The following is a 15,970-nucleotide window of genomic DNA, read 5'->3' on the forward strand; positions in this document are numbered from 1 at the left end:
ATAATAATAATAATAATAATAATAATAATAATAATAGATAAAAGTATGTATTAAAAAGAAGGGACCCTAAAACTACATCCTCGAGGTTTTTATTATTATTATTATTATTATTATTATTATTATTATTATTATTATTATTTCACTTCCCCTAAAAAGAGGAAGAAATCCCAAAATGATGATTATATTATCGGGATATCTTTAGTGTCTCATGTAAAGATTCCTTGCTGAGCTGCATTAAGAGAAATTTACAAACATCAAAATGTCACATAAATTATTTTTATTGCATACAAACTTTGCTTATTACAACAATACAGCAAAAATGAATCCATTATCTATGAAAATACTCGCCAATACATACACACAAATAAAATAATAACAATAACAACACTCAAATAAAAGTATAATAAGAAGTTATAGTGGTCATATCAAATCACACTGGTTTAACAAAAAAAATATAACTTTCTTGAGAAATGTTATATTACTTTTAAGTAAATATCTTGTGACAGCTCCTTTTAAATGCTAGCTGTGATTATGTTTTTTAAAAACCTGCATTTATAAATAAAATATTGTATAAAAAATAATTAAATTATTTCTTAGAAAAGTGTTGTTTTCCTCTATTTTAATCCGAATTTCTCCCGCAGACCGCAATTCCCGATCAGATGACACAGCCTATTGCGTCACTTCCTCGTTGTGCCACTGACGTGTCTGTCGGGAGTTCAGTGTTGATTCTGACGGCAGCAGGTACAGCAGTCAGCCGCACTACGCACATTATCTTTATCACCATTACCTCTCCTCAAGCGCAGGGGAACTTTGGAGCACTTATTTATTTTACTTACACGTTTCCATAACCATTTTTTGTCGGTGTTTGTTTTGTTCCTCGTAGTATTGGGTTCACTCGTGTTTGGCAAAGATGCTGGACTTCTTCGCCATCTTCAGTAAGGGGGGGATCGTGTTGTGGTGTTTTCAGGGGGCCGGTGTCTCTGAATCCTTCACCGGGCCCGTCAACGCTCTCATCCGCTCCGTCATCCTCCAGGTAAAGAGGCCGTTGACAGCCATCTGTGGATTTACACCACCGGATTACAGTTATTCCCGTTAAATCAGCAGATACCGCCTGTCCTGTGTGCCAGCTAACACATGGCTGGAGTTACTGGGCTTTAGTTTAGGATACTATGGTAACTATGCACGTGTGAGCGAGTATGATAGCATGAATCCTGGCATAAATATGGCATTTAAGGTTGAGTTTCAGATTGTCATTATGTTTATATATATATATATATATATATATATATATATATGAATATGAAAATATATATATATATATATATATATATATATATATATTTATATTTATATTTATATATTCATACAGTACACGTTTGTCACTTTACACTGCAAAATATTCCTGATCAATGAGATCATCGCGTGCAATGCCTAAAGTAATTTGATCTAATATGGAATCATTTTTAAAATGTTGCACATTTATGTAGCTAATATGCTGTATGTTGTGTGCAATACACTACAGTGTAAAACAGTCTATGAAAAAGCTTATGCAAGCAGTTTGTCCAGTTGATTCTTTTTTGTTATTATTTTATTTGAAAGTACCCTAATATAAAAAATAAACTTTCATACTTGCAGGAGAGGACTGGGAATAACTCTTTCACTCACAATGCCTTCAGTCTTAAATACAAGCTGGATAATGAGTTTGAGCTTGTGTTTGTGGTGAGTGTTTTCTGTCCTTTTGTTTCTTTATTCATTGAACCGTGTCTCAGCTGTATCCATTCCAAGCAGACTTCATATGCTTGATCATGTGCTTCTGATGCTTTAGGTGGGTTTTCAAAAGATCCTGACGCTGACGTACGTGGACAAGTTTATAGATGATGTGCAGCTTCAGTTCAGAGATCGCTACAAGAATGAACTGGAGCAGAAAAGCGCCTTGAAGTTTCTCCTCCATAATTATGAGTTTGGAGATGACTTTCACAGACTTCTGCGGTAAGCCTCTTCATAAGTTGTTAGCGATTCATAGGTTGATTTCCCCAAAATGTTAAATCTGTGACACTGATTGTTTGAGCATCCCGACCAATGGAAGACAGGGGAGTGTTCATAAAACATGTTGAAAAAACTATAATTATTTTTGCGATTCCATTTAGTTACACTAGTGGCACAGAAAAGACACACTTTACTCTGTAAACCCTAAAGTTGTCATTACTTGAAATATATTTACTCTAGTATATAAGTTCATTAAACTTATGTATTTTAAAAATGCATAGACTTAAGTTTTTTAGTGTTAACTAACTCAAACTATTGAGTTCAAAATAGAGGCTATAGGGAATACCCATAATCTTTTGCTGCTATAATTATGAAATTTATGTTTTCTTGGTCAGCGAGAACATGGGGGCATTTCAATTGTTGTTATTAAGAATTTGTTGTATTATGATGTTTTGTTGCATATAGTTGTTTTGTGTGATGTCACCATTAGGGTGATCTCTTTTGGTCAAGTTGGACCATGTTAACACTCTCAGTTCCCTTGTGCATGTGCAGCTGAATAACAGGTGTGTGTGTGTGTGTGTGTGTGTGTGTGTGTGTGTGTGTGTGTGTGTGTATATATATATATATATATATATATATATATACACACACACACACATACATACATACACACACATTTCTGTGGAGCATTTGATTTAATAACTGACCAAGAATCAGTTATCATCTTTATTTGAGCTGTGCTGTTCTTTGATCTAAAATTGAATCAATTCAATTAAAATAATGAAAAACAGTAGAAACATTTAAATAGCAAATCTGAGTTAAATCTACCTGCATATAGTTAACTCAACTTAAATAGTTAAGTTCACTCTACTTAAACAGCAAGTAAACTGAATAGAAATACTCAAGTTTCGGAAGACCCCATTACTCAGTGGTATTGAGGGAATGAGTTTACTCAATCAGATGAGAGAAATTAACTCATTAGTGTTTTCAGTCTAATAAGTTGACTCTACTCAATCGATTTGAGTAATGGCGTCTCCAAAACTTGTGTTGTTATTTTAACTTGGTGATAATATAGAATGAATTTAAATATTTAAGTGACATTAACTAGATGCAAGTAGACTTTACTCAGATTTGCTATTTAAATGTTGTTGTTTCTACTTAATAATTTTAAGTGAATGGAGTCAAATTTCAGTCATACCATAACACAGCTTAAATAAAGATCATGATACCTTATTATAGGTCAGTCATTAAATAAACTTATTTCTCCACAGAAATGTATAGACACCTGTACTTTAGTTGCGCATGCACAAGGAGAACTGAGATAATGTTAACAGGGTCCAAATTGACTAAAGGTAACACAGATCACCCTAATGGTGACATCACACGAAACAACTATTTACAACAAAATAACAAATAATACTATAAAAGAGCTATAACCTCTATGAATTCCTAACATATGTAAATGCCCCCATATGTTAACATTGACCAAGGAAACATAAATAATTCAAGTTCAAGGCATTGTGGGTATTCCCTGTATCCTCAATCTTGAACTCAATAGTTAATAGATATTAACACTTAAAATCTTAAATCTATGGATTATTTATTTATTTTTTCTCCCCAATTTGGAATGCCCAATTTCCATTACTTAGTAGGTCCTCGTGGTGGCGCGGTTACTCACCTCAGTCCGGGTAGCGGAGGACAAGTCTCAGTTGCCTCCGCTTCTGAGACCGTCAATCCACGCATCTTATCACGTGGCTCGCTGTGCATGACACCGCGGAGGTTCACAGCACGTGGAGGCTCATGCTACTCTCCGCGATCCACGCACAACATGCCACACGCCCCACTGAGAGCGAGAACCACTAATCGCGACCACAAGGAGGTTACCCCATGTGACTCTACCCTCCCTAGCAACCGGGCCAATTTGGTTGCTTAGGAGACCTGGCTGGAGTCACTCAGCACACCCTGGATTCAAACTCGCAACACCAGGGGTGATAGTCAGCGTCAGTACTCGCTGAGCTACCCAGGCCCCCAAGTCAATGGATTATTAAGAAAAATAAGTTCAAGGAACATAGATATTTGAGTTATGAGCCCAAAACTTTTCGACATTTCAAGTAATATTTAATTAAGACAACTTGATTGTTTTTAGTGTACTTTTAAGCTGTATAAAAAATAAATTAAAAGTGCATGTGCGTCTTTTGTAGAGAGGCGGAGGAGAGCAGCAAAGCCAAGGCCCCTGTCTCTATGAGGACTTTCAATGAGTCCCAGAAGTCCCAAAAAACTGTGAAGTCCATGATTGAAACAAAGGAGGGAGATAAAAGCAAGGAGCAAGGAGGCAAGAAAAATAAAAATGCCAAAAAGGAAGGTGAGAAAGAAAAGAACATTGCATATTAGGAGAATTTATGGTGCTTTTAGAGCTTTGATAAAAGGGATAGTTCAAAGAATAGATCATTTACACACCCTCATGTTGTTCCATCCAAACCAGTATGAATGGCTTTCTTTCTTACGTGGAAAGTAGACTTTAGGCAGAATGACAGCCTCCATCGCCATTCACTGTCATTCTATGTGACCATATCTTTATTTATTTATTCATTTTCTCATCACTGTGTCAGCTGAATCAGGAGGGGATCAGGCAAAAGTGGCCTCACAGGCTGCCTCAAATAAGGCAGTGGAGAATGGAAACGAGGGCCTGACCACAGAGGAGATTATTGAGAGGAACCGTGCCAAGTTTTTCAGCAAACAGCTGGGTGGAGGAAAAGTAGAAAAGACCAGGTATGAGACATTAGGAATGGTTTTAAAACATGTCTTTCATTGCAGATGAAGCCACAGTTTTTAGCTCACCTCAAGATGTCACAGAAGAATGTCCTGATTTCAACCTAAAGCCAACAAGGTGTCACAGAAATCTCTTGATGACAATGACTTCACTGAGGGTGAGCAAATGATGACGGGTGAACTGTCCCTTTAATTGGCGTGTTTTTTGCTGTTGTTCACAGTAAATCCCCTAAACCCCAGAAGCCAAAGGGGAAGGCGAACCGTGTGTGGGATATGGGTGGAAAAAGCACTGGACATCTGGACTACAGTGGAACCAATGGCAACAACTCCAGTGACACACAAACCCAAGACAAGGACGCCCCTGAACCAGTAAGCAAAGTCTCTGTGTGACTCAAAATGTTTCCAGATTCTTCATATTTGATCATCTGGCATTAAGGATAACCTGATGGTCCTATCAGGTCAGGTCATGTTATCGTAAAGTAACAAAACCTTTTGTTTTATTCCAGCTGATCCAGGTGGATTCAATGAAAGGTGACCTGCGAGGTGTTGATTATGAGTCCTCGGATGAAGAGGTAGAAGAGGAAGAGGAGGAGAGAGTTGTGGTGGCAAACACTAACAAGAAAGGGTAAAGGTTTTCTCTCTGTATTATTGCATCCTTCCAATATTGTCTCAAAAAAACTAAACATTATCAGCTGAACTTGCTGCTGCTGCTTGTGTTTTTTATTAATCAAGGATACGGAGATACTACATTGTGGGTTTTCATTGTGGGTTTTTTTTTTTTAGAGCTAAAAAGGGTGGTTTTGGGGGAATGTTTGGCATGCTGAAAGGCCTGGTGGGTTCTAAGAATCTAACTCAGGAGGACATGGAGCCAGTTTTGGACAAGATGAGGGACCATCTCATCGGTATGACATCACTTTTTTGCACCATAGAACTAGGATTATATTAATAGTTTTGAAATTTTCACTAGTTTTTATTTTTTTCCATTTTGTGTTTGTTTTTTTATTTGGGTTTAGTTTATTCATTTTAATGGTGCATAAATGGTTTTTATTTCATTTGTATTTTTATTTTATTTTTTTGAAAATGGCTATTTTCAATTTTTAATTGAGTTTTAGGGGGCTTGGGTAGCTCAGCGAGTATTGGCGCTGACTGTCACCCCTGGAGTCGTGAGTTTGAATCCAGGGTGTGCTGAGTGACTCCAGCCAGGTCTCCTAAGCAACTAATTGGCCCGGTTGCTAGGGAGGGTAGAGTCACATGGGGTAACCTCCTCGTGATTGCTATAATGTGGTCCTCGCTCTTGGTGGGGCGAGTGGTGAGTTGTGTGTGGATGCCGTGGAGAATAGCGTGGGCCTCCACACGCTACGTCTCCGCGTTAACGTGCTCAACAAGCCACGTGATAAGATGCGTGGATTGACGGTCTCAGAAGCGGAGGCCTCTGAGATTCGTCCTCCGCCACCCGGATTGAGGCGAGTCACTGCGCCACCACGAGGACTTAGAGCGCATTGGGAATTGGGCTTTCCAGATTTGGGGAGAAAAGGAGAGAAAATCCCCCCAAAAATAAAAAAGAATAGTTTTAGTTTTTTAGTTATAGCACCACAAAATGTTATCTGCTTATGATGACATTATCAGAAACTACTCATGCTCAAAATAATGCCTTAAAAATGTGTTAAAATTTGTTTTTGTCAAATTCGCAACATTACAGCATACTGCAGCATTTGCTGAAAGTGAAATGTTCTATAAATGTGCCATTGCTGCTTCATTTTTTTCATTGCTAGTTTGGTCATTAACAATAATATCCTTGAATTTAACTTTGTAAATATTATCTTTAACATTTTTAATCAAATTAATTATATTGTTTGTGACAGCCTAAATTATAACTGGATGCAATTGAAATTTTAAGCAGAAAGCTCTGGACTAATCTTCAGGTGTAATACTGTTTTTTTAGCCAAGAATGTAGCAGCCGAAATAGCATCCCAGCTCTGTGACTCTGTGGCCAAGAAACTGGAAGGCAAAGTCATGGGCACTTTCACCAGTGAGTACAGCACGCACCTGCTGAACAGCCAGTTCAAATAAGAGCCTTCCCACAAACGTGCATTTTCTCACATCTGTACTTTGAGGGTTTGTCTCTTGTTGTTTGTTTCTGTCTCAAAACTTTCCGTGTTGTACTCTCCAGCTGTGGCCTCTACGGTTAAGCAAGCTCTGCAGGAATCTCTGGTGCAGATCCTGCAGCCCAAGCGCCGTGTGGACATCTTAAGGGACGTGTTGGAAGCTCGTTCTCAGCGCAAACCTTTCGTCATCACCTTCTGTGGTGTCAACGGTGTTGGAAAGTCCACAAACCTCGCCAAGGTCCAACTTCTATACACTTCTGGACCAAGTATTTCAGTGCCTTTTATCTCTCACTCTGAAAGAAAACTGAGGAGAATATTGAATGAATCTTTAACTTATTCTATGAGAACTTAAAGGAATAGGAATTGTATTTTTGATTGAACTTTTACTTCAACTTGGTACATTTGGTGCTGTCTGTGGGAAAGTAGTTAAATTTATAATGATCAGAGCGGTCATGTCACATGACTTTTTTTATTACAGATCTCTTATTGGCTGATTGAGAACGGCTTCACAGTGCTGATTGCAGCCTGTGACACGTTCCGAGCAGGTGCCGTGGAGCAGCTGAGGACTCATCAGCGTCGTCTGAACTCTCTGCACCCCCCTGAGAAGCAAGGAGGTCACCCTGCCATACAGCTCTTTGAGAAGGGCTATGGCAAAGATGCTGCTGGGATCGCCATGGAAGCTATCGCCTATGGTAAACACTTGGCTTCCACAAGGGATGTGCAAAACTACTAGTCCACTAATCTGTCTGAAAGAACCCCTCTATAATTAGGCTGGTTTTCGGGTTCACCTGACCCCGATCAGACACGTTTCTTAGGGAGTTCACATAAGTTGTATTCTAGCATTCAAAACAGCTAGACGAAATCGAACAAAATGCACGGGTCTCGAGCCCTGTTTTTAAAAGTTAGACTATTTTTAACTTGACACTATGTCTTAAAATGCAATATTCATGGTGGAGCGCCAAAAAAAAAAAAACAGCGAGAGATGAGACGCAATGACCAAAGACGTCCGTCTGCATGTGTATGGCTGTAATGGTAGTGCTGTAAAGTGTATGAATTTAAAGATGTAACTCCAATAGGGTTTTACTGTGCAAACTGCTAAAGCACAGCATACTACTTAGTTAAAAATATATAAGAAACAATCTCGATAAACTAGTCAACCTCGTGTTCAGTCGACAGTCATGACCTGTCCCTGGTTTCCACAAAATTGACATTTTAAAAGATAGAGTGAATTAACCGTTAACATGTCTCTCTTCATTTCCTTCACTCCTGCAGCCCGTAACCAGGGCTTTGATGTGGTGTTGGTAGATACGGCTGGTCGTATGCAGGACAACGCTCCCCTGATGACTGCGCTGGCTAAGCTGATTGCGGTCAACACCCCGGATCTGGTTCTGTTTGTGGGAGAAGCATTGGTGGGCAATGAAGCTGTGGATCAGCTGGTAGGTTTTGCAAGACTGGCAAATTTAATGCCAGATATGGCCAGTAGATGGCACTGCTTCACAGTGTGGACTGGAATAGTTTGAAGGATCCACTATTGTTTGGGAAATGTTGTGGCATAAAGGAATAGTTCATCCAAATTTGAAAATGCTGTGATCATTTACTCACCCTCATGTTGTTTCAAACCTGTATGACTTTCTTCTCTGGATCGCTAAAGGTCATGTTAGGCAGAATGTTCAGTCTCAGTCACCATTTACTTTCCAGGCATGGGAAAAAAAGGAGCAAAGAAAGTGAATGGTGGCTTCCTCCAGCAGGTGCTTGACTGCCTAGAAAGCTGAATCCTCCATTGAGCTGCACTGAAATCTCAAGAGATTTTTTTTTTTGTCTTACTGAAGACATTTGTTCACTAAAAATTATAACTGTTTATTAAGTAAGGTATAATTGACGACGGACCGTTGAATTATTGAAAAATAATGCACAACCGAGGAGGTAATGCGGTCACGATGCGCAGCGGAGTTACGCCGAAGTCAATTATTCCACTTATACCACGGTTACCACACCTAAAGACATCGTTCAGTGTTTTATCTCAAGACATTTTCTGGTTTTCATCCCTAAAACGCTCTTGTGAGTGGAACTACTTTCTTCTGCCACGTATTCAGCATCTTGCTTTAATACAGTCCGAGTCTTCATTGCTAATTCGAAAACGTCACTTTAGAACTAGCAATGGAGGATTTGAGGCTAGCGCTGCTTTACTGGAGCACTTACTGGAGTAATAAGGTAGTGCATTTGTGCGTGAGTTTGTTTTTGAGGGATCAAAAGAGAGAAAATCAATCTGAGAGAGATCGCCTCTGGGATTACCATTTTTGTTGCAGCTCTCGTCAGAAGTAACATTGCATCAAAATCTCCAAGATGTTTAAGCACTTCTCAGCAACAGCGAGTGTTGCCATTTTTGTATATAGCTTCTCCGATGTAAACCGTAACAACTGTTTTCAACCCCACTGAGAAGCAGGTGTGCGCTGACATGACGGCTCTGTATTTTGCTCGCGAGTAAGTGTGTGTGCATAATACGTATATGTATGTATGTCCACGTGTGTGAGAGCTTAAAAGCCGAAACATACTTCACGCAAGTACGCACACTCGAGCAACGCATGGCCAACGCCTGGTCCCTTTGTACATTACATGCGCTGTTGCGTTGCTCTGGTGGTTACAAACCTCAGACCACAAGAGGGCAATAGATTTTTTAGGCATGACCACAAAACCGGTGATGCATCCGAAACCAGGAAATGCTGCCTTCGGAGGCTGTATATGGATGCAGGATGAAAATAAGGTGCTTTTCAAACTGTTCGGAGACCAGTTTCCATAAGAGTTCCATTCATTCAAAACAGCTGTCAGTTAAGCCATTAACTGATTAGGCAGCAAGTCAGCTACCTACATTTTCAAATGCAGCCTGGATGTGGTAGATGAGTCGATTGTTGAGGAGTAGGTTGAGACACGGAGAAAAAACAAGTTCGTTTGGATGGACTGGGGACAAAAATTGTATATATATTTTCGAAAAGATTCAACTCAAATTGCTGCCTGAGCCCACCATGACAGTTGTTGATTGAAAGAAGAAAATCTGCTCTAGCGCCCCTTGCGGCAATGCTGAGAATGCAGTGCGTACTTGCGTTGGGTTATGAATTGAGCACTGACACATTTCACAACGCAACGATGCATGAAATCGAGCTTGCATAGCAAGGTGCATCTGCGTTCACGTACTTGTGTAGAGTATGTTTAGGCCTTAAAAGAGGGGGAGCGCGAGGGTGTTTCCCACAGATATTTCAGCTAATATAAAACTGTTGTATTGATCAAGTGTATCTAACTTTGATACACCTCAGGCCTTTGTTGCTAGTTTGAAAACGTCACTTCAGAACTAGCAACAGAGAATCCTCTGCTTTTCCGCATTGGAGTAACAAGGTAGTGCGTGTGTGTGTGCATGTGTGTATGTGTGAGAAAAAGAAAGAATTACCTGTGTTGAAAGTGGCTCTCGTCAGGAATAACATCGCTTCAAATTGCCAAAGTGTAAGTTTAAGTCTCGGCAGCAGTAAGTGTCGCCATTCTTGTACAGTTTTTTTATTGCTAAACAACTGTTTACAATCCCAGTGAGTCGCGGGGGTGTGCTGACTTTGCTCCCGAGAGAGTTTGTTTGAGAGCGAAAGAGAGGGGAGGGGTAGCGCGGTGCTTTCCACTAATAGCTGTGTGAGGCTGATTAGGGTCGAAATACACTGAAACGTAAAAAGATAACACATTAGAAGTTATTTCAGATAATAGAAACTGTTGTTTTGATCAAGTCGCAGGGGGTGCGGCTCTATTTGTTGGTCGCGACTCGATTCTCAATGTGTGGGTGAGAAGATGGCGAAAGAGAGAGGGAGCCCAAGGACGCTTTTCAATCGAAATTTAAATAAATGTAGGATATTATAGACATTGTCATTCTTATCCGATGTACTTAACCAATGTCTTTGTTTTATTTGGTTATTTTGTTGTGGTAGCCTGTAGGACTCTTTGAAATAATTTGGTGAAGTGATATGGAACCGTTATGTGGTCAAGACCTGGAACTACTTAATTACTTAATTGCACACCTTAGAACGTCTGTCAACCATCCGTCAGAATCAAGCATTCAGCAGACCCGTGGTATAATTCCATTTATTGTTACATACAAATGGAAGTCCATCCCAGCCATTGTAATAAAATGATTAAATAAAATGTATTTTCCTCTAAGCACAAACAACTGGAATTGGTGCATCATGACAGTGCCCTCTGGTCTGGACCAGAAATGACAATTAAATAACTAGATAGGTAAAGTTGGTCAAGACAAACTTTGATTTTGGCTTGAAAAAGCATTGACTGAAAGTTTAAACAAGTTTTAAAAGTTTGATGGTTGCACAGAGATTACAGTTAGACAAACAGCCAGTTCACTAGGTAGATAGTCTGTCTGTCTATCACAGTCAGATAAACAGTCGAAAAGATGGATAGAGAAAGAGCAACTTAAGCAGATCAAAGGCCTTTTGTGGGTTTGTTTATATTGTAATATTTTGAAAGTTGGGGTTTGAATTGACGAGCATTCTGTTGGCCCGTTTGAACATTCCGTCAATGTGAGTCTATGGGATTTTTTTTTTTATTGTTCGCTGTGCGAAAACTGTAAATCTGGTCAGTTAGGAAAGACATAGCACATGAAGTCAGAACAGTCTGAAGGTCTGCACCAAGTTTCATGGATGTAACTTGAAATCTCTAGAAGTTGTGTTCAAATTTTGGTCTCAGTTTAGGGATAAAATAAAAATAAAAAAAAAGACAAATCAAGTTTGTAGAATAATATTTTGGCTTTGTCATGCCAACAAAATGACATTGAGACTAAACTTTTTAATAGCCATTGAACTGAATATACATTTCAATTCAATGGCCCATTTTCAGGTCTCTCTTCTTAATGCTAATTACTATTCTACAACTGTTATTTCTACTTGCATTAACTAAATATACTGAAGTTGTAGGAGGAGTCATGTCTGTATCAGAAACACTATCATAACCTTTTTTTCTTTTTTTTTATAATAAAGATAATTTTTCTTGTATTAACATTATTAATTATAATATTATACATTTAAAAATATTAATACTTTATATTATATGATACAATAGTATTACTATTTAAATACATATTGTTTACATTAATATTGCTGTAAAAGTAATACTATATATATATATATACAGCTCTGGAAAAAATTAAGAGACCACTGCAAAATTATCAGTTTCTCTGGATTTACTATTTATAGGTATGTGTTTGAGTAAAATACTTTATTCTATAAAGTACTGACAACATTTCTCCCAAAATCCAAATAAAAATATTGTCATTTAGAGCATTTATTTGCAGAACTGGTCAAAATAACCTCGAAAAATGCAAAGAAAAGTTTGTATTCATTTTTAAACACAATTTTTGTTGTGTTTTATGTTTTAACTTAGGAAGAGTTCAGAAATCAATATTTGGTGGAATAACCCTGATTTTCAAGCACAGCTTTCATGTATCTTGGCATGCTCTCTACCAGTCTTTCACATTGCTTTTGGGTGACTTTATGCCACTCCTGGTGCAAAAATGTGACCATCCATCTTCCTCTTGATCACATTCCAGAAGTTTTCAATGGGGTTCAGGTCTGGAGATTGGGTAGGCCATGACAGAGTCTTGATCCGGTGGTCCTCCATCCACACCTTGATTGACCTGGCTGTGTGGCATGGAGCATTATCCTGCTGGAAAAACCAATCCTCAGAGTTGGGGAGCATTGTCAGAGCAGAAGGAAGTAAGTTTTCTTCCAGGATAACCTTGTACGTGGCTTGATTCATGCATCCTTCACAAAGATGAATCTGCCTGATTCCAGCCTTGCTGAAGCACCCCCAGATCATCACCGATCCTCCACCAAATTTCACAGTGGGAGCGAGACACTGTGGCTTGAAAACCTCTCCAGGTCTCCGTCTAACCATTAGACGACCAGGTGGAGGATCGGTGATGACCTGGGGGTGCTTCAGTAAGGCTGGAATTGGGCAGATTCGTCTCTGTGAAGGACGCATGAATCAAGCCACGTACAAGGTTATCCTGGAAGAAAACTTACTTCTGCTCTGACAATGCTCCCCAACTCTGAGGATTTTATTCCACCAAATATTGATAAGTTAAAACATTAGTATTATGTTGTTTATAAATGAATATGAACTTGTTTTCTTTGCATTATTCGAGGTCTGAAAACACTGCATCTTTTTTGTAATTTTGACCATTTGTCATTTTCTGCAAATAAATGTTCTAAATGACAATATTTCTATTTGGAATTTGGGAGAAATGTTGTCAGTACTTCATAGAATAAAACAGAAATGTTCATTTTACTCAAACACATACCTATAAATAGTAAATCCATTTTGCAGTGGTCTCAATTTTTTCCAGAGCTGTGTATATAATTATGAATAATTCTAATATTATTATTATTAATAATATTGCAAAGTAATACACTGTTTTCTGCAATGTTGTAGGTTAAATTTAATCAAGCTCTGGCTGATCATTCCAAGACGGAGAAGCCCAGACTCATTGATGGCATCGTTCTTACCAAATTTGACACCATTGATGACAAGGTATGACTCATGAGAACAATTTGAATCCTTCATACCTGCACTATTTCATTTGTTTAGTTGCATACATGCATTTTAAATATATATTTGAAGGCTTAAATATTATTTAAAATGGAATGTTTCTAGAGATTATCTTTAGCCCAGTTTTCCAGAGCGGCAGAGCTCTTGTCTGCTGCTTTGTTTTGTAAAGTTCTATAATGTGTCAAATCAAAGGTCTTGTCTAGTTTGGGGCTTGCTAAAAAAAACTGGTTATTGACATGTTTCATAATGATCCCTTTAGGTTGGCGCTGCCATCTCCATGACCTACATCACAGGTCAGCCCATTGTGTTTGTGGGCACGGGGCAGACTTACAGCGATCTGCGCAGCCTTAACGCTAGGGCTGTGGTCAGCGCTCTTATGAAGGCCTGAGCTGTACACATGCTGATCAACACAACAGAGCCTCTTAAGACCTGCTTCTGGGGCGTCAAGCAACTTTCATGGTTTTGCTGCAAACTAGACATCAGACTTTGTGACCAACTCAGTTTACTTTGATGTCAAATTTCTTGGTGTGGTTTTTTTTTTTTTTTTTTACAGGTTTAACTGAAATTCAGTTCATGACCTCTCATATTAAAGGTATAGCTCATCTAAAAATGAAAAATCTGCGATCATTTACTCACCCTAATGTTGTTCCAAACCCATATATATCTTTTACTTCCAAAGAAAACAAAAGATGACAGAATCTTAGGCTCAGTCACCATTCACTTTCATTGCATTTTTTATTCCTTACAATGAAAGTGAATGGTGACTGAGGCAAACATTCTACTGTGCGGTGTCATCTTAGACAATGATGACACAATTTAAATTTTTGGGTGAACTATACCTTTAAGTGTTCTCTTACTCCCTGTCCAGACAAACGAAGAGGCTAGAGGTAGGATTCAAATGTTATAAGAGAGATATAATATATTATAAATGTATTTTGCCTACTTTAATTTAATAATGTTAAATGAGTTTCAGAGATCGGCCCGCAACCTACACTGTTGTTTTCATGAATTCACTACCATAGTGCCTCAGCTCAGTCCCATGATGCACAGCTCCAGTAACGGGGGCTCTGTAATATTCCACATTGTACTGTAGTCAGACTCCGAAACAATAGTTTTACAGATGCTGCCTTTTCTCATTCCTACTTCACAATGTCGTTTTTTGTGACTCTGGCTTTCATGTCAGTGGATACGAAGGGTATTAAAAGATTTTCAGCTCAGTGTGAAGGGCAAGGTCTGCTTGCCAAGATATTAGTTGAATGCGCTTACCCAGTGTGTAATAATTAACACCTTGAAAAATGGACTGGTCGCTCTGTTTCATCATAAACCCCTTTTTACTCAACACGTGTATGGCAGTCTGATTTCTAAAATGCTGCTTACCAAACTTCCTGAAGCCCTGCAAAATTACACATTTTTTTATTTCATAAGTGGCTGTACAGTTGTGATTTTTTTTTTTTTTTTTTTCTCCTTTCCTACATCTTCCTATTATTTTAGAAAAGAAATTCGGTCTTAATTATTTAACATCATATTAATTTACTCTAGCAAATTGGCAAAACTGGAGAGCTACTTGAGAGAAGATTTGTTGTACTTTGAGAATGTGTAATATTTCTTAAATAAAGTTGCTATAATAGCCTGTAATGATTTGACACATTTTGTACTAATAGTGTATAACAGTTTTTCTCTTATGAGCCAGTTCTTGTAATGAATTGGTAAAAAAGTCTCAAACAAATTCAGAGACCCATATCTCTGTGATTTAACCATACAGGGCCGTAACCTCCTGAGACCCCGCATCCACATGCGCGGACATTACTTATTGGCTTTGCTATTGGCTAGGCATAATTTCATTTCATTTAAACGGACTGATCTCAGTTCAGGAGACTCTAGGCTGTCAGTAAAGGGTTGAACTTTTGACACAGAGTCATGTGGCAAAACAACATGGTGCCAGTCTCAGCTGAGTTTGTGTCTGGGAGATACGGTAAGAAACCTCATTAAGTTTTTACATTAAAACCTGTTTGAGTCAAAAGATTAGAGTCTTTAGTTTCATTTATAAATTTCATCAATTTATTGGGAAACGGCACGCTGTTATACAATGAACACATACATGGACAATATGCTTATTTTCCTTAAAATATCCTATATTCACAGTGCATTTTCACATTGAGAATCAATGGGTTCATCCAAAAACTGGAAAATAGTGCTTTCAGAGCTTTATACATGGGATGAAAATAAGGTGCATTTTGAACTGTTCTAAGAGCAGTGAAGACCAACAGCACACTGGTGGTTAAGTCATTCCCTAATTAGGGAGGAAAGGAGCATCCTATAACTTTCCTATGAAGTGCATTCACTAACATTTGGACCACTCAACATGTTTGGCAGACATGGGACAATGGGAATCAGTACATAAGATTCAGAATTTTTCATGCTAAATTTGATTTTAACATGGTTGGCAGTGATTGGATGATGCTGGCCATTACTTTGAATCAGAATTCATTTCTGATGTAATGTCTGTAAAATCTCAAAAACAT

The 15,970-nt window shown here is 38.4% G+C and overlaps 1 protein-coding gene across 3 annotated transcripts; it reads left to right on the forward strand.

The window, feature by feature from the left end:
* The first annotated feature begins 673 nt into the window (after positions 1 to 673).
* Positions 674 to 15,083, forward strand: LOC127455750 (signal recognition particle receptor subunit alpha-like). 3 transcript variants are annotated; one of them, XM_051723856.1, is made up of 15 exons: positions 674 to 741; positions 884 to 1,033; positions 1,636 to 1,719; positions 1,826 to 1,989; positions 4,188 to 4,348; positions 4,596 to 4,755; positions 4,977 to 5,124; positions 5,262 to 5,380; positions 5,539 to 5,657; positions 6,698 to 6,784; positions 6,926 to 7,098; positions 7,339 to 7,552; positions 8,133 to 8,296; positions 13,332 to 13,430; positions 13,708 to 15,083. In XM_051723856.1, exons 2-15 carry the CDS (start codon positions 911 to 913, stop codon positions 13,834 to 13,836), a joined length of 1,944 nt encoding a protein of 647 aa, XP_051579816.1. In that variant the 5' UTR covers positions 674 to 741; positions 884 to 910; the 3' UTR covers positions 13,837 to 15,083. The 3 variants fall into 3 exon arrangements, with proteins under 3 accessions (XP_051579816.1, XP_051579815.1, XP_051579817.1); XM_051723855.1 differs by having other exon boundaries at positions 703 to 1,033; XM_051723857.1 differs by lacking the exons at positions 674 to 741; positions 884 to 1,033 and adding an exon at positions 1,035 to 1,172.
* The last annotated feature ends 887 nt before the right edge of the window (positions 15,084 to 15,970 follow it).

This window comes from Myxocyprinus asiaticus, chromosome 18 (genome assembly GCF_019703515.2).
Source record: "Myxocyprinus asiaticus isolate MX2 ecotype Aquarium Trade chromosome 18, UBuf_Myxa_2, whole genome shotgun sequence".
Taxonomy (NCBI): Eukaryota; Metazoa; Chordata; class Actinopteri; order Cypriniformes; family Catostomidae; genus Myxocyprinus; species Myxocyprinus asiaticus.

Excerpts from the sequence above, each read along its gene's own strand:
- LOC127455750 (XM_051723856.1), top strand. The coding sequence starts at position 911 with ATGCTGGACTTCTTCGCCATCTTCAGTAAGGGGGGGATCGTGTTGTGG. Across the intron at positions 5,658-6,697 it reads GATGAGGGACCATCTCATCG|CCAAGAATGTAGCAGCCGAA; the intron begins GTATGACATCAC and ends CTGTTTTTTTAG. Across the intron at positions 7,553-8,132 it reads CATGGAAGCTATCGCCTATG|CCCGTAACCAGGGCTTTGAT; the intron begins GTAAACACTTGG and ends TCACTCCTGCAG.